This window comes from Brassica rapa, chromosome A05, assembly GCF_000309985.2.
Source record: "Brassica rapa cultivar Chiifu-401-42 chromosome A05, CAAS_Brap_v3.01, whole genome shotgun sequence".
Lineage (NCBI taxonomy): Eukaryota > Viridiplantae > Streptophyta > Magnoliopsida > Brassicales > Brassicaceae > Brassica > Brassica rapa.
In genome coordinates, this window is record NC_024799.2 from 7,943,530 (window position 1) to 7,968,183 (window position 24,654).

Consider the following 24,654-nt stretch of genomic DNA (forward strand, 5'->3'; position numbering starts at 1 on the left):
ATCACCACTAAGCATTCAGATCAACTAGTCAGCTATATGCTATGTTGTGTTTTCAGTTTGGTCTGAGATTAGCTTAAGAGTTTCTGTAATTAGTCCTTGGCACTGATATAAATTTTAGAGTCATCTGTACCGTCTTTCCCAAAAAAATGATACATACAAATTTAATACATATCTCGACAAAGTTCGAGTCGTTACGAACTCATACATACTCATAGATCACAATTTTAAAACATGCAACATAAAGCTCACACGATCTTGGTAATATCTTTCAAGAAAGCGTCAATATTAACATCAGAAGAACCTCTTTCCGCAACAGCTCCTCTACATATCTCACTAAGATCACAAGCCCTTCTTCTCATCTCTCTCACTTCTTCACTCTCTCCATCCATAAACCTCTTCACCAACTCCTTTATGTCGTCTCTCCTTACCAACTCCGTCTTCTTATCGCTCTTGATCCCCATCCCCACCCTCCAATCCTCAACAATCATCTTAGCATTCAAAAACTGATCCCAAAACAACGGAAACGTCAGCATCGGTACTCCAGAATATATCCCTTCCAACGTCGAGTTAAACCCGCAATGCGTCCAAAACCCGCCTACAGCTTTGTGGGACAGCACTCGCAGCTGATCGCACCAGCTTACCACAACACCCGGGCTACCTTCAAGAGCCTCCTTAAGCTTGGACTCGCCCCCACGTGCCACCCAAAGGAAAGAGATTCCACTCTCTCTCACTCCTCCCACTATCTCCTCCATCTCAGCTTCCGAAACCGAAAGAAAACTCCCCTGAGATATGTAAAGCACAGAGCTTTCCGGTTGCCCGTCAAGCCATTGAATGTACTCAGGTTTGATGACGTCATTTCCAGCGGAGAGTTCTTCGAATGGTATCAACGGACCGGTGGTGTAAACCGGGAAATCAAACTTGGAAGTGAAAAAGTCTACAGCTTTTGGTTCCAGCTCGTAAGGAGAAGGGAAGAGAAGATACTTAGCTTTGGAGAGCTCGTCGAAACAAGGCTTAAACTTGTTGAACACTTGGTGGCTGAAGCCGTGGTAGATCTCCGGCAAGTCACGGAGTCGCGTCGGAGATAAACCGGGAATGTAATCAACAACTTCGTCTTCTTTCGTCTCTAGAAACAAAATCCATATTCAAGATCAAGAATCAAGAATCAAGAATCATCGATAAAACAGTAATAAAGTTTGAAACTTTATATATTTTTCAAACAGTAATAAAGTTTAAAAATATATAATTTTTTAAAAAAGTGTTTGAAACTTTACCTGATGGTTCGGTCGGAAAATGGCCGTGAGCTGCGAGAAGATCGGAGTGGACGAAGAGGGAGAGGATCGCGGCTGACTCGGTCCAGAAAGAAGCTACCGGAATATTCCTCCGTGTGCCGACACTCACTGCCCAGAGGACGAAAGTGTCGGAGATGATTACGGTGGGAGGCGGGGAGCTGAGGCTGTCGAGTAAGTGCTCGAAGGGTTCCTCCAAGTTGGTGTAGATGGCGTCGATGAAGCCGGTGAAGTTGTTGGCACGGACTAGCTCGGAGGGGATGAGGTTTGGGAGAGTGGCGAAGTGGATACGGTAGGGCTTCGGGTCGGACCCGATGAAGCCGAGCCATTCTTCGGTGACGACGAACGTGACGATGAGGGTTGGGTCTCGGAGGAGGAGGCGTTTGCAGAAGTTCATCATGGGGTTGATGTGGCCTCTTCCGGGCCAAGGCATGGCTACCACGTGGCAGACTCCGAACGGTTGTGGTATGATAGGATCCATAGGGCGGGAAGTGAGTGGTTCTGCTTACTGAGAGACTAATGGGTGGGCACAGAGCAAGAAGACAACACGTTAGTGAGCTTGTAAGTAGCTATAGTGGTATAGCTAATCATTTGTGTGAGAAACGTTTACAAAAACGCAGCAAAGTATATCAATAAATAATTGTCATATGATTTTAACGGTCTTGTGTTTGTGATAATCAATGTTCTACAACGGGGTAGGCATTACGCGTTAGCCTAGCCGTAACGGACGCCTAACCGGATATATACGGATATATACTTTTACACGAAATATAGTATAAGATTAACATATATACATTATTTTTGAAAAAACTGAACATAAATATATTTTAAATCCACTTTTATGTATAAGTATATAGTTTAACATATATAAATACTTTTAAATTATAAAAATTAAAGCCATTTTAAATATATGAAGATGATAAATTTAAAATGATTTTTGCAACAATTATACTAATTATCTACAATCATATAAGGGTAATATAAATAATAACATTAATAAACTATAATAATATTAATAGTTTATTTTTTGAATATTAATACTTAAAATCCGACTGGCGTCTGTATAGACCACATTATGTCTGCCTAAACGCTATTATTCGCCCGAATTATATAAATCCTCATAAAACACTGTATAACATAAAAACAGTACGGTTGGTTATCGTATAGCGCTTAAACGTCGCCTAGGCGGATGCCTAGACCGTATTTTAGAACACCGGTGATAATAATTTGATATATGTTTGCATTTTTTGTAACAATGTTGACATGTTGTGGTAGATTCGACGGATTCATGAATTGTTATGTAAGAGATTTATATCAAATAGTAGTTTTTACACAGCCTTTCATTTTTCTAACGTTGATTCTAGGTTGATCACATAGTTTCTTTATTCTAGGTTGATCAATTGAAATAGTTGTTGAATTGTCTGAAAAAGAATTAAATAAGCAAAACACCATTAACAAAAAAAAGTTGAGGAGATTGGCTATAAATCCAAAATATCAATAACTGAAATATTATACCAAGATTTTCAAAACACCAATTTCCAATACTATTTGTCAGATTTCAAATTCTATTCGGTAGACTTCAAAATCTTCTGGAATGACTTATTTAAAATCTAGTAAACTTACGTATCTTTTACAAACTTTAAAATTTTATATAGTAGTAGACTCAGATAGTCAGATCCAACATTTTTGCTAAACAAATTTTAACAACTCATCTTTTCTTTTCTTTAGTTTAATTCATTTTGATTAACCATTTGTGAAGATAATCTCACTGAGACTTAAGTTGTATTGTTAAGGGATTTTTGCAAAATTGACCTACAACTTAAAGTCAAACACAAAACTAAACTCCTTTTTTTTTGAAAATTGGTTTTGTCCAATTCACCCCACAAGTTCATATAATTTACGAAAATGCCATCAATTTTTTTCTTTTTTTTCGAAAATGACATTTTTACTCTCTCACCCTCATCATCTTCAAGTAATTACAAGATTGCCATTGTCATCAATACCACAACCACCATGAACAACCAATTTGAAGCTCTTAATGCTCCCAAAATCGATTTACCCTTCTTCTTTTTCCATTCTTGTGAACTAAACACAACATATCTCTCACTTTCTCTCCACAATGAGCTAAAAAAACCCAAAATTTTGATTCTAAAATTTTTATGGTTCATAGAGTCATAGACGCTAACGATTATGGGTGGGTGACTTCCGTTTGTGATTCTGTGTGCTTGGAGAAGCCTTATGTATGCTAAGGAACTTATCTCACCAATTTAAGGTATGACATCGAGTTTTTTTCCAGATCTGTTCGTCAGACGACTTACTTGGGAAGTCGTCTGGCTGTAGACGACTTAATCTGGTTGTAGACGACTTACCTGGAAGTCGTCTGGTCAACGCAGAGGTTATTTTTGCAATTGACTTTGAAATCTGTAACCTGAGACGACTGAAAGTTAAGTCGTCTACTATTGTTTGGTTTCAAAAAAAATTCCAAAGAACCTAGACGACTTACATTTCAGTCGTCATAGGTTAGTTTTGCATTTGACTGGATAATTTCAGAAGTTTGACTTCCCCAGACGACTTACATTTCAGTCGTCTGGCGAAAATTAAAATAATAATATTTTTTTAAAAGTAAACGACTTACAATTAAGTAGTCATAGGTTAGTTTTGCAATTGAAAAAAAAAACTTCAAGATTTAATTATACACAGACGACTTATAATTCAGTCGTCCACCAGACGACTTAATTGTAAGTCGTCCAGGATTTTTTCCGAGATTCTGGTCAAACCTCGTAAATCCTGGACGACTTACATTTCAGTCGTCTCGTGGACGACTGAATTATAAGTCGTATGTATATAATTAAATCTTGAAGTTTTTTTTTCAATTGCAAAACTAACCTATGACGACTTAACTGTAAGTCGTCTACTTTTAAGAAAATATTATTATTTTAATTTTCACTAGACGACTGAAATGTAAGTCGTCCAAAAAGTCAAACTTCTGAAATAATCCAGTCAAATGCAAAACTAACCTCTGACGACTGAAATGTAAGTCGTCTAGCTTTTTGGAGTTTTTTTTTAACCAAACAATAGTAGACGACTTAACTTTTAGTCGTCCGAAATAACAGATTTCAAAGTCAATTGCAAAAATAACCTCTGCGTTGACCAGACGACATATAATTTAGTCGTCTAGACAACTTAGATTGAAGTCGTCCGCGTCTTCTCCACTAGTTTTTAAGTCTTCTACGTTAGTTTTGGAATAACTTGTATTTTTAAGAGTGATAAGTAACTTCAAGATATGTAAAACTCATATTTACAAAATATGTTCTCTCCCTTAGTTTTACTAAATTTGACTAAGTTTTTCAATGCAAACTTATAAAAAATATGATATGCTTTGACTAGTTACTATTGTTTGTTTCCATCTCTTACCAACATTCTTGTTTATTAAGATGAGAAAAAGGCCATTGGAGTTTATTATTGCATATGAGAGATCCAAAGATAAGAAAAAGGCTACTGAAGTCTATTATTTCATTGATTTGTAAATGTGTAAACACATTGTTAGCACATTTAATACATCTTGGAAAACATTATTACTGATTTTACAAAAAATTCACAACTAAAAGAGTATACATGCAATTCATAAAACAGACCACAAACAAAACTATTATAGATCATTCATCTACAAAGACAAGCTTGGATTCCACTTGAGTAGACAAGACCAGACAACTTTTAAGAAGTCCAGACGACTTCCAGGAAGTTCAGACGACTTTGCCAGAAGACTTTTAGGAAGTTCAGACGACTTCCAGACGACTTTACAGGAAGTCCAGACGACTTTTAGGAAGTCCAGACGACTTCCAGACGACTTCCAGACGACTTCCAGACGACTTCCAGACGACTTCCAGACGACTTCCAGACGACTAACAAGTAAGTCGTCCCAGAAGTCTTCCAGATCTGAAAAACCTGCATATTAAATCCAGATCTGAAAAACCTGCATATTCAAAAACGTTCAAATGGCTTAAAAACAGAAAAAATGAGTGGAAGATAAGATAAATCTACCTTTACAGAACACACAAAATACATATCTAAAAATAATAGATCTACCTTTAAATTAGTGGAAGATGAGTACCAAATAATTAAAAACCTGCAAAAAAAAAATAGATTAGTAACAAAGACATGAGATAAAATTGAAAAATTCATATAAAGTTTGGTGTTTTCAAGTCAAAGAGATTAGAGTGGGTTTGGAGAGTTTTAGTTTGGGAAAAAAGTAAGAACTTTATACAACAAGAAGTTACCAAATGAAGAAAAATCAGACATAAGAACTTACCAAAACGCTCAGAAAAATCCAGACGACTTCCTAGAAGTCCAGACGACTTTCTAGAAGTCCAGACGACTTCCTAGAAGTCCAGACGACTTCCTTGAAGTCCAGACGACTTCCTGGAAGTCCAGACGACTTTGTCAGAAGACTTCCAAGAAGTCCAGACGACTTCCAGACGACTAACAGGTAAGTCGTCCCAGATGTCTTCCAGATCTGAAAAACCTGCACATCAAATCCAGATCTGAAAAACCTGCATATTCAAACACGTTCAAATGACTTAAAAATAGAGAAAATGAGTGGAAGATTAGATAAATCTACATTTATAGAACACACAAAAATACATATCTAAAATTAATAGATCTACCTCTAAATTAGTGGAAGATGAGTACCATTTGATTAAAAACCTGCAAAAGAGATAGATTAATAAGAAATACATGAGACAAAACTGAAAAATTCATATAAAGTTTGGTGTTTTCAAGTCAAAGAGATTAGAGAGAGGTTGGAGAGTTTTAGAATGATGAACATTACATTTTTGTTGCAGCCATTTGAGAGGAGGAGAGAGAATGTGTAAATTTTTCTTTATACAGGGAGACAAAAAATCCAATTAGATTAAATATTTTTGACTCATACGACTTCCTGGACGACTTACATTTCAGTCGTCTGGTGAAGAAATTAAAACAGACGACTTACATGTAAGTCGTCCAGAAGAGTTTAATATTTTTAGCAGGAAATTAAATATTTTTAGCGGGAAACTAAAATAGAAGACTTTCCAGACGACTTACAAGTAAGTCGTCTGGACGACTGAATTATACGTCGTCATGGTAAATTATTCAACAGACGACTGAAATATAAGTCGTCCACACCCTAAACATAACCCCTAAACTTAATTATCTAATTAAACACTTCATAAAACCAAATCAAACTTGAAAAGTGTTTACTATACACATAAATAAACACATATAGGTGAAAACTAATTTTTGAAAAAAACATTTTAGTTTTCCAAAATCTAACCCTAACAATACATACAATACTACAACATATGTTTGCCAAACTCCTAAACCAAAGTATTTCATGATTCACTACTTCCACTCATCTATCTTCAAAACAAATCAATTTTATCATATCTTAATTTATATCAGTTAAAACTGTTTATAATTACTTGATTTTTATTTTTTCGCATCAAAATATTTTTTTACAAGATTTATAAATTATTTTTAAAATAAACTGGTACCAGACGACTTACACTTCAGTCGTCCAGACGACTTCCAACATCTCAGACGACTCAGACGATTTACTGGGGCTATATTCGTAAAAATGGCTTCTGTTTTTTTTTTGTCACAAGGGGCTGAACTGTAATTTCACTAGGCTTTTAGGTTAGTTTTGCATTTGATTCAAGTTTGGGTATATGTTTAGAATTAAAATCAAGTTGTGGGTTAGTTTTGGCAAAAACCCCTATTGTTAATATCCCTTATGAAAGCGTCAATGTTAGCATCAGACGACCCCTTTTCCGCAACAGCTCCTCGACATATCTCACTGACGTCACAAGCCCTTCTTCTCATCTCCTTCCCTTCTTCACTCTCTCTATCCATTAACCTCTTCACTACTTCTTTGATCTCTTCTCTGTCTATCAACAACTCCGTCTTCTTCCTCCTCTCAATCTTCATTCCCACCCTCCACTCCTCAACAATCATCTTCCCATTCAGAATCTGATCCCAATGCAACGGAAACGCCAGCATTGGCACACCTGAATACATCCCTTCCAAAGTCGAGTTAAACCCGCAATGCGTCCAAAACCCACCCAGAGCTGCATGGCACAGCACACGCAGCTGATCACACCAGCTCACCACAAACCCCGAGCTACCTTCAAGAGCCTCCTTCATCTTCGACTCTCCCCCACGAGCCACCCAGAGAAACGGAACTCCACTCTCTCTCACTCCTGCCACTATCTCCTCCATCTGGGCCTCCGAGACTGAAAGGAAACTCCCTTGAGATATGTAGAGCACAGAACTTTTCGCTTGCCCATCAAGCCACCTGATGTAATCAGGTTTGCTACGTTTGTTTTCAACGGAGAGTTCTTGGAATGGTATCAAAGGACCGGTAGAAGGCACTTAGCTGTGGGAAGCTCATTGAAACATAACTTGCTTTTCTTGAAGACTTGGAGGATGTTACTGTTGAACAGTGGCGGAAGATCTCGGAGTTTGGTCGGAGATAGACCGGGTATGTAATCTACAATCTCCTCTTCTTTTGCTTCTATATTCAATAACAGTTAGAACATCAATCTTTTTGAGTTTCCACCATATCAAGCAATTTCAAGTATATATGAATTAAAAATAAAATTTAAAATAATTTTAAAAGATTATCCGAACCAAAATTTATAAATATCTGAACGGGAGTAAAAGGAGGTCTTTGCTACCTGATGGTTCGAACAGAGCATGGTCGTGACTAATGAGAAGATCGGAGTGAAGGAAGAGGGAGAGAATCGTGGCCGACATAGTCCAGAAAGAAACCACCGGAATATTCCTCTGTTCCCCGACACGCACGGCCCATACAACGTAAGTGTCGGAGATTATTACCGTCGGAGGAGGAGAGTTGAGGCCGTCAAGAAGCCGCTCGAATGGCTCCTCTAATAAGGTGTGGACGGCGTCGACGAAGCCGTTGAAGTTGTTGGCACGGACGAGCTCGGAATGGATGAGATTAGGGAGAGTAGAGAAACGGATCCGGTCGGGTTTCGGGTCTGATCCGATGAAGCCGAGCCATTCTTCGGTGACGACGAATGTGACGATGAGGTTAAGGTCTCGGAGGACGAGGCGTTTGCAAAGGTTCATCATGGGGTTGATGTGGCCTCTTCCGGGCCAGGGCATGGCCACCAGGTGTCGGGATCCTCCGACTTGTTGAAGTTCAGCATGATCCATAGGGTGAAAATTGAGAAGTGAGAGGTTATGGTCACTGTCACCGAGGAGGTAATGATAGTTTTATATGCGACCGTGTGGGAGCAGAGTTTTCGTTAAGTCATTGGACATGAGCACTTTGAAGTCATTGCAAACTTGGAATTTGCTTCTTTCGATAAGACAAACAGATCTTTTTGTGTGGGCCAGTTTTTGGCAACGTGACAATGATTGATCTTTTTTGAATGTCATTATTACATATACAGTGCAGACAAGGGAAGGCCCCAAAAAGTAAGAGAGTCTACAGATTTGGAAAAATTATAAAAACTAGCAATATCTGATTTAATATTTTGAGGCCCAATACTATACTAATGGGCCTTCCTAAATATTATATCTTCGTCGGATGGTGTCATATACTTTACTTGCTGCAGTATTTTTGGTTTTCAAGTTCTTTATTTAGAATTTGGAAGATGGTATCATTTGCTTATAAAAAAACACACTAGCACATTTTATATGATTAAATTCTAAAACATATCTAATTATCAACCAATAATTTTTATAGGAAATTTCTGTATTATTCTTGTGATCACTTTTTTTTGTAACATAATATATGGTATAGCTATGTTTGGAAAATTTTCACCACCTTCAACCAATATTTTTGATTATTTTTCTCATGATTTTTTGGTATAAAAAAAGTATGTTTTAGATATTTATAAATAAAGATATGTTTTAGAAATTTTTGGAAAAATTTCTGACTATTTTCTCATGAATTTACAAAACGCGACTGCGGAAAGTCGGTCGATTATTTTTCAACCGAATTCTTGATTAAAAAGGTCGAACATGTTTTTTTGTCGCGTGTATACACATACAGATCAATTTTTTCTTATGTATGTCATCGGCGCCAACATAACAGCAACTTCAATCCTTCTTTTAACATTTACTTCAATTGGTTTTCTTATTTTAAGTGGTTTAGATTTTCTTAATTTTCTTTTTAGACTTTTTAGTTAAAGTTGATATTATCCTTCTCCTAATGTGGTTTGTCCAAGGAAACATGATTATACAAACAACGCCGAGGCTTTTGTGTGTTTTCAGGTGTCGAGAAAAACTATTTTCGGAATCTATTTGATCGATCCAAAATCAGATTTTTCACAACAATATCTAATTCTTCGATCGACTACATTCGTTAGCTCGTTTCAATTAATATATTTCTCATTAATTAGTCCAATACACTATTTTATTATACATCCTTATATATATGTAAAATTTAAAGATCGCATATGCAAAGTATAAAATATGGTTTCTACTACTATATCTTCAGTTAATTACATAACCAGAATTAGTTAGTCCTCCAACCGAAAGTTTGTTGAAATCTGCATAAATTAATTTTGATTTATGTAAAGCTTACATTTTTTCTGCCACTGTAATCAAACCATTCATCTGGAGTATTTCTCGTTTTTAAGTACCTTAGCTCTGACAGATTAAGAAAACATTAGAGAACACATGGTCAATATAAAAGGTTACGTTTTACCAAAACAAATACAAGTTCACGTAAAATGTTTTTTTTGCTTTTATAGTTTTAGCACGTGCATGGAGCAAATGCACGTCTACGTGTAATTAAGTAGATGTTAGATCTAACGTACTAATGAGTAATGTATACATTTGCAGTTCTAAGAGAATAGTAATGAGTAATGTATAAATTTGCATTCTAAAAGCATTAACATTAATGCATGTTTTTAGGGTGAAATTCTTAGTATAATATAAGATATGTCTCTTAACTTTTAACTAAGAAACAGTAAAAATGTCTCATAAATAAAAATTATAAAAAACTTCTTTTAGTAGAAAAATATCAAATCATACATTAAAAATATCAAATCATACATTAAAAATCTCAAATGGGTTTTCCCCGTTCTAAGAAAGGGTTACGGGCAAACGCACTAAAAAGAGTTTTGTTCCCTTATAGGAAAAAAAGAAAGGTGTTACGAGTAAAATGTCAAGATATATATCATCTCAATAATTAAAATCTCTTATATATTAAAAGAAAAGCATTGTAATAAATGCATTCACATTATAATAGACACGTGGCAGTTTCACAATGATTTGATAATAAATATGCTAACACGTTCACACTATAATCATAAATGTGTTCACACTATGTACTTTGTGATTTTTTTAATATAAAACTCACATACATAGTTCCAATAAAACTCTGGATTTTTCGGTTCGAATAAAAATAGATAACGAATCAAAAGCTAAACTATATATATATTATTTTTATTGTTTACGGATAAAATTGAGCAAAATATTCATAAATTTTGATTCGATTTGTTATCCGTTTTGATTTGAACCAAAAAATCTTGATATTTGAAACTCTACGAAACAAATCAAATACTAAAATACAATATCCAAAAAAGAAGCAAATCACTAATACCAATATTTTTAGGAACATATATCTAATTCGATATGTTATATGCATATATATACATATATGAAAAGAATTATATATATATGTTATATATATTATACTTTATATCAGTTTTACAATATAAATTTATTATATTAGGTACTAGAATTAAAAGGTTATATAATGTTTTATTTTTGTAATAAAATGTTATTATTAAATTATTTTTAAAATTTTATTTTATTTACGAATCAAATGGAATATTCTTTAAAATTCTAAAACATTTCGGATATCCGAGTCACCGAATATCTAGGTGGCTAAAAATCGAATCGACAAAAATGCTTCCAAATATCCAGATACTTGATATGTGTCCACCCCTATTTACGAATGTAATTTTATTTATATATGTAGTATATATATATGTTATATATATTATACTTTATATCAGTTTTACAATATAAATTTATTATATTAGGTACTAGAATTAAAAGGTTATATAATGTTTTATTTTTGTAATAAAATGTTATTATTAAATTATTTTTAAAATTTTATTTTATTTACGAATCAAATGGAATATTCTTTAAAATTCTAAAACATTTCGGATATCCGAGTCACCGAATATCTAGGTGGCTAAAATCGAATCGACAAAAATGCTTCCAAATATCCAGATACTTGATATGTGTCCACCCCTATTTACGAATGTAATTTTATTTTCTTTTGATGAAAAAATGACCAATGTCAAGGTCTTTTTTATTTTAAATAAATTTCAATTTTATCTTTCATGTATTATTCTAAACAAAAATGTCATTTAATATTAATTAACAATATCTTTATATATTTTTCAACTATTTTTATATACTTTTTACATAAATATACATGTGCACCTTGATGTGAGCATCTTATAACTAAGTATTCACCACAGCTGAAGTATCTAATTTTTTTGAAAGTTGAAATATTTTTTCTTAATGTTTCTTTCACTATTGACCAAATTGTAGTGAAATGATTTGTCTTAATAATTTTTTTTTTCTTTTTCTTAAACTATTATCTTTTTAAAAACTATAATATGAAACTATTGGTTCGACATGACGACTATCTAAACTTCATAATATAAAAATAAACATATAATATTAATTTTAGGTTTTTATCCGAAAAAACCTAAAAATCAAATGTTTTAACCGAATAAACTAAAATGAATATTAATTTAAAATAATAGTTATATTTTAGAAGATTAAAAACAAAAAAACGTAAAACCTAACTAATATCTAGATTAAACAGATTTATTGTCTTTTTTATTAAAAATAACGAAACTAATAATCACATCCCGCGCAAGGCGCGGGTTATTACCTAGTATTTATTATTCATGTATGATGCGAATAAGATGATGCGAATAAGACAGTTCTAACTTCTAAGTTATTGTGGAAGCACCGTAGCCTATTGGTTAAGGTTTAAAGGCTTCTACATCCAGGTCTGGGGTTCAAATCTCAGACTATGCAATTTATTGCAGATTACAGGAAATCCAGGTTTCAAGTCCCGGAGAAAGCGGTTTATTAAACAATTATGCAGACTATAGAGGAAAGACTTGCAATGGATCTTCAACATGGTGCAAGTAAATCTGGCCAGGCGTGGATCTTCATAGGACGGCTCAGGTGATGCAGTTAGGCGTAGGTCTTCATAAGGCAGGTAGTATTGTCGATTGTCGAATCGTCTATGTAATATTTCCTATATCATAATTGTAAGATCATAATAAATCATCGTTAAAAAAAAAACTTCTAAGTTATCTGGCTTTTTTTTTTTGTTAAACTTTTTAAGTTATCTGGCTTGGTATCTTCTTTTTTTTTTTTTTTTTTTGTTTACAGGAGGTTCAAAGGTGAACCCGTTATCCGCACGTGGTTTCCGTTTTGCCCAAAGGCCCGTAATCTGCACGTTGTTTCCGATTGCCAACCATCTAATCTCCCTGGTCCGGAACCAGCCGGCACTAATACCCATTATCCAAGGACCCGACACCAACGCCGCGATAACTTTAAACTTAGGGAGGGCGTAAAGCATTCCGTGGTCACAGGGGTATTCGAACCCGGATCCATATTGATGTGTTAACTACCTCAAGACCACTAGCACACCACCCTGTGGTTATTTGGCTTGGTATCATAAAAAACAAGTTAAGAGCATTAGAACAATTATATAAATATTTCACCAAAAAAAACAATTATATAAATAATAATTTCTGAAGGAACTGATCAATCTTTTTGAGTCATAAGATTCTCTTTTTCGTGTTGACAGGCAATATTATAAATCTTCATCTACTGATCACATGAACACTAGCAATGGAGATAACATAATCAAATTCAACCCACCACCTCCTCTTTTCTAATCGAATTTATGAATTATAATTCATATGCTTAAAAAATGATTAAGTACAAAAGCAACAGCACAGGCGACTTTACGTTCTGACGTGTTGCTTATGATTAATCAAATCGGTCGGTCGAATGAATAAATCTATAAGTCAAAACAAATTGTAAAGGTTGAATCATGTAGATTTGATTTTGAATAAAATGTTGATTTCAATTTCAACTTCACTTTGTCGCAAGTAGAAAGAAAATCTACATTTAGTATCTATATATATAGTAAAAAGTTATTTGCTTGTATTTTAGGATAATTTTATTAATTTTTTTTTTAACACAATAATTTTATTAAATAAACATCAAATATATCCTTCTCTATTAAATCATATAAATTTTCGTAATTTGAACGCTATAACGTTTTGAGTCATTTTTGGGGGGAAAGTAGTGTAGTTGGTTTATTGAAGACTTAAAATGACAAATCATAAAAAATCTTGAAGACGTGAAGAAAATTAGACTGGGTTTGGGAATAGATCTAATTTTCACTGTTCAAACGATGTGAGGATGAAAAATAGAAATGGTGAACTAAATTAAGAGGGAAAAATAAAAACAGATCTCTAATTCCAAAGCTTCTATTCTAACTACATCTTATCACCATCACATGCATGCATTTAAGTTTTTGACTTGTACTATTTCTTTCCTTACACGAAACTTGTTCCCATCTTCTCTTTTTCAACATAGCAAAGAAGCAAACTTGTCGAGACTTCACTTATGAGTTATCCAAACAACAAGATTATATTACAATAATAGCTTAAGTCAAGTCCAAAGAGATTCTTGCTTCAGAGGGTCTTGCATTTGCATCTGCATTTGCATTATACTGCTTGGAGAAGCAAAGTTAGAGTTGAACTGCCCGGAAGACATAGCATAACCCAAGTTGTTATTACTGTTGTTGTTGCAGTTATCGATGTTGTTGTGTAGCAAGAGAATTTTATCGTCTTGGTCTAGTTCAAGTATTTGATGATGAGACTGTAAATTTGGCTCCTGTTGCATCTGGATGCAGAGAATCTCGGCCTGAGCTACTGCTAGTTGCATTTGAAGCTGTGAGACTTGATTTTGCAAGTAGGAGATTGCTCCTACGCAGCCATATACTGGATCTCTAACTCGTGCGTTTGCTTCGAAAACCAGACTATTCACCGCGTCAGCTCTTTGATGAACCGGTAGCTCCTGTAACAATTTGTACCAACCATGTAACCATTTTTGTATATAATTGCCATTATTAATTCTTATGTGTTCATATAGTTTTTAAGCATAATTCGTGAAACAGTTCAACGTAAATCTATACTATTAAAGAAGCATATGCAAAGAATGTTGAAAGCTTTCAACGGAATAATTTTTTTTTTTTTTGAACCTAACGGAATAATCTTTCATGGAAGAAAAAATAATAATATATAATATAGTTACTGGCAAATAGGAACGAATGGAACCTGCAACATTTTGCTGACGTTGCTTGCGCCGAAGACCTTATGAACAATGGCAAATTTGTGAGGATCGTCAGGAGGGAAATAAGGTGCAAATATGCAATCTTTTGCACAGCGTCGTCGAAGAAGCTTACACGAAGCACATGGTGATGATCCAGGACCGCCCATCTCTACTTTTATCACGGTCACGCCGGTCTTAGTTAACAAAGTAATTAAGTCGAATCGTTACAGCTTAAGGATCGAGTTCTCTTGAAGTTTGTGAATATAGAAGGAAGAAATGAAAGCTTAGAGTTAAAAGGAGATAGTCCAAGAGGCGTGTATTTATAATAGTTTTTCAGGGGTTTGTAGGGAGCGAGCTAGGTTGTTCACATGTGTTCATTTAATTTTAACTTTAAACTAGATTTTCACCCGCACAACCGTGCGGGTATATATTTTCACATTTATATATATAGATATTTGTTTTACATAATTATTATATATTTTTAATGTTACTCATATATTTAAATGTTTGTATAATTATGCCAAATATAATAATTTTATAGTTTTCATGCTGTAAATTAAAATCATCACATATATATATGTTGCTTATTATATATTTGTCTTATTGAATTTACGTTTGATTACTAAACTAAATTTTTTAATGCATGAAACAACATATATGAAAACAATTTTGTATTTAATTTATTTAATCATGATCTGTAATTCAAATCGCTAGATTTTTTTAGTAATTTTTTAATGTTTATCAACTTTATATAATAAATTACTGTATATTAAAAAGTTTAAGATAAGTTAAATTTTTATACATGTATTATATAGTTTACTAATATTAATCCGTTCTACCAACATATTATATTTTTAGCATAAATATTTTATATTTATGAAAATAAAATATGTTAACTTATCAATTTAAAATAATTTTATCATATTTTGTTCAATATAACATTTTTATTTTAAAATGATAGATATTATTATAAAATTGATAAAATAGGATATAATTTTATTCTTTTAGTAACATTTCATTACTAATTACAAAATTAGTTGAAAATATTTATATTCAATTTATGACAATTAAGATCTTATTATATTCTTTTTCAAGAGATTTGTTAGAATTTTAATTTTTTTTTTAAATAAAAGATATTATGATTAAAGTAGTTAAAAATATTATGTATATTAGCATTAGTGATATACATTTAATATAAAATTTAAATGATGGTCCAAATAAAAATATCACTCATAAATAAATCATGATTTTTATTTTATTAGAAAAAAAATTTGAAAAAATAAAAATAAAAATAAATATTTATTTCTAACAAAATCTTTAAAAATTATTAGTAAATGTATTTGTGAAATTAATTAATTTCATTTTATTTAAATTTTTGTTTATAAACTAAAACTATATTCAATTTTAATTTCTAATTATATTTTTTGATAATTTAAATTAAAACTAACTAATTTTTGAAAGTAAATTTAAAAAGATTCTAAGAAGATTTTTAAAAGATTTTGTTAGAACATTTTAAATATATTCATTTGTATTTCAAATAAAAAGATAAAGATATTAAATAATATAATAATGAACTTATGTAAAATATAATATTTTCTAGGAATGATCCAAACTTAAAAAATCACACATGAAAAGAAGTCATGACTTCTATTTTAATATATAAGACTAGATTTTGACCCGTGCAACCGCACGGATGTTTGTTTTCACCTTTTTTATACATCAATTATTGTTTTAGAACATAAGTGGTATATATTTTTAATGTTAATCATATACTTAAATATTTATATAGCTATTTCAAATACAATAATTTTATATAACTATTTCAAATACAATAATTTTATAATTTTCATGTTATAATTAATTAATTGTTTAAACCTTATGTATTTGCCACTTCTTATTATATATTTATCTTATTGTATTTGCATTTAGTTATTAAACAAATTAATATATTCATGAGAAAATATATTTAAAAAAAAATTGTATTTAATTTATGCTAAATTCTGACCCGTATTTCAAAACTGGATTTCTTTTTACCAATATTTTTATGCTTATTCATTTTAGATAATTTATTATTGTATATATAAAAGTGTAAGATATGTTAATTTTTAGACATGTATTATATAGTTTGTTAATTTTAAGTCGTTCTATCATCATATTATATTTTAAATAAATAGTTTATATTTATGAAAATAAAATTTATAAATTTATCAATTGAATATAATTTTATCATATTTATTTTAGTATAATAATTATATTTTAACATGATCATGACTATAAAAGTAGATAAAATAGGATATAATTTATTTATTTTCATTTCTAAACGATAACTTAAAATACTTTAAGTTATTGTTTAAATATTACACAGATTTATTAGAATTTTTTAAATATAATATATAAATATATATTATATTTAAAATAAAAATATATTATGATTAAAATAGTTACAAAGATTTTATATTATTAACTTTAAAGAAATACATGTTAATTTTTATACATGTATTATATAGTTTGATAATGTTAACTCATCTTACCAACATATTAGATTTTATTTTTGAACATAAATATTTTATAATTACGAAAATAAAATATATAAATATATAATTTTAATACAATTTTATTATATTTAGCTCAATATAATAATTTTCATTTAATATGATTGATTATGATTATATAATAACTAAAATATTATAGATTTTTTTTTATTTTTCATTTTATATAACTTAATATATTAATGTATACTAATATTTTAAACTAATTTTGAAATTAGTGAAAATATTTAAATATAATTTCAAAAATGAAGATCTTGTAAAAATCTTTTTAAACAGATTTGTTAGAATTTTAAAATAAATATATTTATATTTAAAATGAAAAGATATCAAAAGATACTATGATTAAAATATTTTAAAAATTATATTTATTATTAGTCTGAATTAAAATATAGTATGAATTTCTATGAATAGGTCCATTAGGTCCATTTTTTAAAAAATCACACATGAATCAAGGTTGTGACTTCTGTTTTAATATATAAGATATTAGCTTATAATAGTGTCTAAATAAGAAGTTACAATTATTAAATTTAATTATGAAAACAACTATATCCGTAGTTTTTTTTTTTCTTTTGCGACAAATTTATACTGCTTTTGTTTTTTCATTTATCTTTTTTTTTTCGTTTCTTTGTTATATAATCTTTTGCTGGATCCATTTAGGATGTGGCCATAAAATTGCTCCAATATTTTTTCTAGTTGTCGCGGAATGACCTTTTTAACTTGTATTATAAATAATATTTTTTTCCGTTCCCAAAATTAAGATGTTTTAGATTTTTTATTTGTTCCACAAAGATAGATTTTCTATATGTTTAAGGTATTTTTTTATACTTTTAAGAAACATTAAATGAAAATATTTTGAATTGGTTAAATTTCATTGGTGAAAATTTATTGGAAAGTGTATAATAAAGTAAAAAAAAATTAAATTATAAACATTTATTGAATTCTTAATAAGCGTGAACACTTTAGAAAAACTTACTTTCGGGAACAAAGAGAGAAAATATGTTTTAAAATTTTGTATCTTGATTAATTATCAATTTCTTACATTTTTTTTTTTGATATCCGTGGGAATCCGGCGACCGAGGTCAATCGACTAATCCCACAAGACCCGCATCAGCCACGTAATTTCCACCCCAGGAATTAGCAGGGAGGGCTCGGGTGACCACAGGGGTTTCGAAGTCGGGTCCGTATTGGCGGGAAAACTACCTCAAGACCACTAGCCCACCACCCTGTGGTTATTTCTTACATTATTCCTGTGAATTTTCTTTTTAATGATTTTCATCTCCTTCATACATATTTTACGGATATTTTATTTTTCAGCTTTCATCCTCTTTGATGATATATAGTTATTGCGAGATGAGAGCAATAATGTTTTATGGTAAATATTAATTTTATTCAAACTAGCTTGTAACTTTGATGATATAACTGGGGTTTACAACCTAGTGATATTTCATTCTACAATTAGTTGTAATTCTAAATGCTGATTTATGCAGAGTTTAAATTTGTATATTCTTTGTATTTTTTTTTCCTCACGACATCCATAATTTGGACTACGGGATGGGAATACATACACATTTTTTTGTAAAAGAGGAATACATACACATTACACGTTAATAGCCGATGGCGTTAAAAAACGTGTTTAATGACGTTTTGACCCTGAGTGATAGGTACTGAGTGAGAACAATACGGTGAATAGGAAAAAGGAGTGAGCACCGCAAAGGCGCGTGATAGGTTGGCGTCCAATGCAGTTTGAGAAGTATCCCCACGTTGTCATTTGACTCTTTTCTTTTCTTTAACACACGACAGTCGTAGACTACCAACCTATCTTTCTTTATTCAGTAACGTTTACAAAAATATGTCAATATTTTAATAGTTTCTCGATGTCTCAATTTTCTCTCTTTTAAAAAAGAAGTCGAGGAAGGTGAGATGTCTCAATAACCCATGGGTTATAAGAAAATATATACTATATTGTGTAATAATATAAGGGCTTTTATTCAAGCAACCCCTGTATCCTCCTGTTTTATAAAAAAAAACTATGTATTATGTCGAAGTACATTTCATAAGTAAAAATTGTCAATACCTTAAATTATATCCTATCATAGTCCAAATAGGTATAAGTATAACTGATCTGAAACGAAACAAATACTAATGTTTTGTCAACTGACGAAAACATGTTAGAGATTTTAGATCAAAAATGAAAAGAACCAATACAACACAATCCTTACATAGATACGATTTTAAAACAATTTATTTTTGTAATATTAAAATGAAATAAACTTTTTAGTCAAAAAAAGAAAAGAAATAAACTTCACCTTCTACATAACCAAAACAATTAACAATATATATAATCCATATATAGTGTTTCATGGTTTGAAAAAAAAAAATCCTATATTTGACTTTTTCTAACACGAACAGAAAAGTTAGTTAGGAAATTAATTAATAAATATAAGAATGGAATAAATCAAGAGAGAGGAAGTGGTTAATGTTAGGATAATACACTATCTAAGTGAGAATGACGTGAAACCCTAACGAGGACCGAGACTCCTTAAGAAATGGCCTCCAATGTGAATGTTTGTTGGCTTGAAAGACATTCACATCAAAACTTCAACCAATCTCTCCTTCACACAACACTTCCTCTTTATACTATTAATTATTCATCTCGCACTATATTAAACTTTGTGAAGTGATTATGAGAATAGTAATGTTGGGGAGGCCCGACTTTTCATGGGAAGACACTGATTAAATTAAGAACTTGGGATAATTATAATTATTTCTCCTTGTACAAAAGATACTAGAGCTTGACCCGCGCACCTGCGCAGGTGTTAGTTTTTTTTATAAATAAATATTTATTTGTATAAGTGATAATATATATTTTAAAAGTTACCCGTTTAATTTATTTTTAATATGACATTTCTAAACACAATAATTCTATAGTTTATATTGAGTAGTTTTATTTTATCATGTAAACCCTTAGTTATATCATCTATTTATTTAGAATATGACCTGTAAAGTCACACAAATGTATTTTTATTTTTTATGGATCAAAATTTTATGATTATATATAATAAAATTGTTGTATAAACTATTTTTATGGATCACAATTTTATGATTATGTATAATAAAATTTTTGTATACTATTTACTATGTATATGTGGAATTAGTAAAATAATTACCGTATAATGTATGTAATTATGAAATGTATATATGGAATTAATTATTTTCAAACACACATATGTATAATAAAAAAAGAAAAGACAATTAATATTAAAATTTAGGTTTATTAATTATTGTTACCATGATTTTTTAGTTAGAATTTGATTTTGGAAATACATTAATTGAAGAGAAAAGACAAAAATCCTAAAAGATAGGTTAATTAATAACTTCAGTGGCATGCTATTGTAAATATAGTGAAAAACTAAGGGATAATCTAATTTTGTACTCCTTTTTTAATAGATTAGATAGAAATACATGAAGACAGAATCTCTGCGAAGCATCTTAGGACAGCCTTCGATGCGTGAAAAGCAACATTTGTTTTTATCGGATTACGGAGAACCAAATATAAAATTTCATAAACTCCATCTTTGGTGATAAACCTTTGTCTTATTTAACTATAGCCAAAGTAAGACAAAAAACCATGCTAAACGCCTCAACTGTTTTATTCATTAAAATTCCTTACAGAAGAAAAATTAAATTATACACCAGATTTAAGCCATCAGTATTGTTGGAGATATTTTTTTTGTTGAATCTTGGAAACAAGAAGAGGAAGATAGAAAATAGAATCACTCTTTAGTATATAAGATTTAAAGGCTTTAACAAATTTATAATAAATTATAATATATTCAAAAAAGGCAAATCTCTTAGATAGCACAAAAATATGATAACGATAACATACAAAGAATGATATTCAAAATAGTATTAACTAAATATTTAAATGACAATTTCTCCAAACTCTAGGTCTTTAAGACTTTAACCTAACACCACCCTGTTTGTAATACTAAATTTTAAATCTTAATGACTAAATTCAAATCCGAATATAAATAATTTTTTATTTTTAGTTAATGATATTTTGAAAAAAAATAAAATTCTCTGTATGTAATTTTGGAACAAAAAGTATTTTATCATATGATATTTTTCTTATTATAAATGGTTACCAGCAAATTCATTATAAACTTTAATACGTTAGTCCTTTTAGAATGGCTAATATTTTTAAATCCCGAAACGTATTTTAAGTAAGAGTTTATAATAGATAATGATGCCCAATGTTTTTTCTTGGCAAGACAAAGGAGATCAATGTCTATATAGCATTAACGAATGCGTGTGGTTGCACGATGGTAGTCAAAAAGTGGTCTTGCTTTTACCATTGGCACGAAATCAAGACTAACTTTTTGCACATAAATACATTGAAAGTCCTTAACGACTTGTTAATAAAGATTGATTTAACTACTGGAAAGTTAAAAGATAAAAACAATACTCCATAAGTAATTAAAGTTCTGTTTTAGACATTATAAATGCAATTATTTGACTCTATCACCACACAGGGCTTAAATAGTTAAATGACATCGTTAATAATATGGATGTGAAGTTTGGAGGTGTGATTAATTTTATGGGAGATGGGGATAATATTTAATCTATACGAACTCGCAACAAGACAGACCTTCAGCATCGTTTTGAACAATCTAATTAATAACCTATTAACGTCCAAAAATTGTAGATGTAGTTTCTTTACACAGTATTCAAAGACCTAACCTTTTTTGAATCCAAGAAGAACAAGTATTTGTGCACTTTTTCTTCGATTTGCTAGCTATATGACTAGTACCTATCCACGTACCAAAAACACAAAGATCTTTGTCAATAAGAATGTCTAATAAGACAGAGTTGAATGTTGATATCTATTTCACATTTTTTTTTTGTTAAATGCTCCTTAATTCATTTTAAATATATCGGTTCACTTATCTAATTATAATTATCTGATAAAATTAAAAGCGATACATAAAAACAGGGACAAATCTTCTAAATAATACTTTTTACTTTTAGCTTTTGTTTTGTTTTTTCCAAATAACCTCAAAAGTCAAAATGATCAAATTAGGTTTCATGAAAGTGATAAATAACAATTATATCCTCATTTATAATTTATTTAATAATTTAGTAAATATATAAAAATATAAATAGAAAAAAAATCCAAAAACGATAAAATCAAAAATATATTTTCAAAAATAACCCTGATTTTTTGGGAAACATTTTTTCTTATAAACAGTTTAAGAAAACCTTTTTGAATATGTATGTATGATATGTTCACGAATTTGTAAAACAAAATTCTAAAATTTAGAATTGCATTCATAAACATTTAATTAGAATTTTTGAATATAATTTGTATTTATATTTGGGAAAGTCATCTTCCTGAATTTGTTTAAGAAGATATTCCCATATTTTTAAAAGAAAAACAGTTTAAAAAAGAATATATTTGAAAAAAAAATTGAAAAAAGTTTGATTTTTTTTTTAATTTGTCTTCGTATTATTAATTAAATATTTATTTAATATATATTTAGAGAACAGTATAATTATTATTCACTACTTTAATAAAATATATTTTGGTCAACAGTTTCGATCTAATGTTTTTGAATGTCCTAAACAAAAAATTAAAATATATTTTATGCTTTTAGATAATATTATATATATTTATAATAAAAATTTTACTAAAATTTTATAAACTAATTCTATCTTATTAGTAATTGGTGAAGATTTCATTAACTTAATTGTAAAGCAATATTATTAAATTTTATTATAACTATCTGATACAGTCAATCATAATTTAGTAAAATAATTTGTTAATACAAAATTTTTTATTTTAAAATTCTTATTGTTTTACTATACACTTACTCCATAAATTTATTAGTGAAAGTTCCATAAATATTGCTAAAGTATCTTTAAAATACTACTCTTATCAAAAGTTATAAATGTTATTTACATATTAAGAGCTTGATTGGTTTCCCCGCTACCACCCGCAAACGCAGCTTTTGCGGTTGGTAGCGGTTGACAGCGTTTCGAAACAATCATACAAACCGCTATAAATCGCTTCAAACCGCTCCGAACCTCTTAAATTCAAAAGCTGGTTCGAGCTAGCGTTTGCGGTTGCGGACGGTTGCGGGAGGATAATTTTTTTTTCTTTTTTTTTAAAACCATATAAATACAAAAATAAAAATATTCAATAAATTTTTAAAAATGAAATTATAAAAATACTAAAATATATCTATGATATTTTAATTAATATTATAAAATTTTAAAATAAAAATATTTTCTATAATTTTAAAAATTTAAAACTATAACTTTGAAAATATAATTTATATATTTATTATAATATTATGATTTTTGATATTTTTATAATTATATAAAATGTAAATATTGTTAATTTATTATTTAACCGCTGCTGTATCTAGTAGTTAACCAGTCATAAGTATCCCGCAAACGCACCAATTTTTAACCGCAGAACGAGTCGTACAAATCTTTTAAAACCGCTAAAAACCGCAACCACCCGCATCCGCAAACGCCCGCAACCGCAACCGCAACCGCTGCGTTTGAACCAGTCAGGCCCTAATACTAACAACAATTCTTAATACGATAAATTTAAACGAAAACGCCTCTTAAAAAAAAACAATTCTTAGTATAATAAATGTAAGCGAAAAATGCCTCTTTTAAATATCGTTTGGGTCTATTACTTTGTACTTTGTAGACCGACCATGACTTTCGAACTATTGATCTTGAAAGCTAACTACGGAGTAGTACATGACTCCAAAGGAAATTAATGCAAGACCCACAAAACGAGATAATCCTAATTAATGTCTGAAGAGATTATTAAAATAAATGGGTTTTTGAAAAAAATCCTCAAGAGAAGTTTCAACTAGGACCATCACATTAAGTGAAAACCACGTGAGTTCAAGCTTCTAATCCTTGTCTTCGAAGTGAAACTCTTCTCTTTAATCTCATAGATTTACTATATCTCATTTATCTCATTTACAGGCCTTATTATCTTTTTCATATATAAGAAGAGAAAGATGATCAGCCTGAACTAAGTTCCAAATATTCCAGTTGTTACATATAGAAAATCCTCAAAAGGGTAAAGTATATATATGTCTAACAAAAATATATATATATCCAACAAAAATTGATCTGGTACGTGAACTTAATCCAAAAATTTAAGAAAATTCTTAGTTTTAAAATAAAATATAATCTACCAAGAAAACATGCTCCATGCCATAACCCTAGAAACCATAATGCTAGAACGTGGTTATGATTCTTAATAAAATATCAGTTGTGGTGCATCCAAGGAATGTTTTTTAACCCCAAAATGCCGGGGACATGCATGAAAAACCATTTGACTAGTTTGTGATCATCGCCAACAATAATCTCCACACAGTTATTCGCTTGATAGC

The 24,654-nt window shown here is 30.4% G+C and overlaps 3 protein-coding genes across 3 annotated transcripts; all 3 read right to left on the bottom strand.

The window, feature by feature from the left end:
- Positions 1 to 78: 78 nt before the first annotated feature.
- On the bottom strand, positions 79 to 3,203 carry LOC103867977 (UDP-glycosyltransferase 87A1). The gene is made up of 2 exons (XM_009146076.3): positions 1,272 to 3,203; positions 79 to 1,123 (listed from the first exon to the last, which is right to left on the bottom strand). Exons 1-2 carry the CDS (start codon positions 1,765 to 1,767, stop codon positions 246 to 248), a joined length of 1,374 nt encoding a protein of 457 aa, XP_009144324.2. The 5' UTR covers positions 1,768 to 3,203; the 3' UTR covers positions 79 to 245.
- A 3,714-nt stretch (positions 3,204 to 6,917) lies between these two features.
- Positions 6,918 to 10,596, bottom strand: LOC103867978 (UDP-glycosyltransferase 87A2). The gene is given in 3 exon segments (XM_009146077.3): positions 6,918 to 7,696; positions 7,699 to 7,836; positions 8,000 to 10,596. Coding segments are annotated over 3 exon segments (1,314 nt in total). The 5' UTR covers positions 8,499 to 10,596; the 3' UTR covers positions 6,918 to 7,019.
- A 1,692-nt stretch (positions 10,597 to 12,288) lies between these two features.
- Positions 12,289 to 15,191, bottom strand: LOC103867979 (LOB domain-containing protein 12). The gene is made up of 2 exons (XM_009146079.2): positions 14,690 to 15,191; positions 12,289 to 14,429 (listed from the first exon to the last, which is right to left on the bottom strand). The coding sequence occupies exons 1-2, from the start codon at positions 14,849 to 14,851 to the stop codon at positions 14,022 to 14,024; spliced, it is 570 nt and encodes a 189-aa protein (XP_009144327.1). The 5' UTR covers positions 14,852 to 15,191; the 3' UTR covers positions 12,289 to 14,021.
- Between the last annotated feature and the right edge of the window lie 9,463 nt (positions 15,192 to 24,654).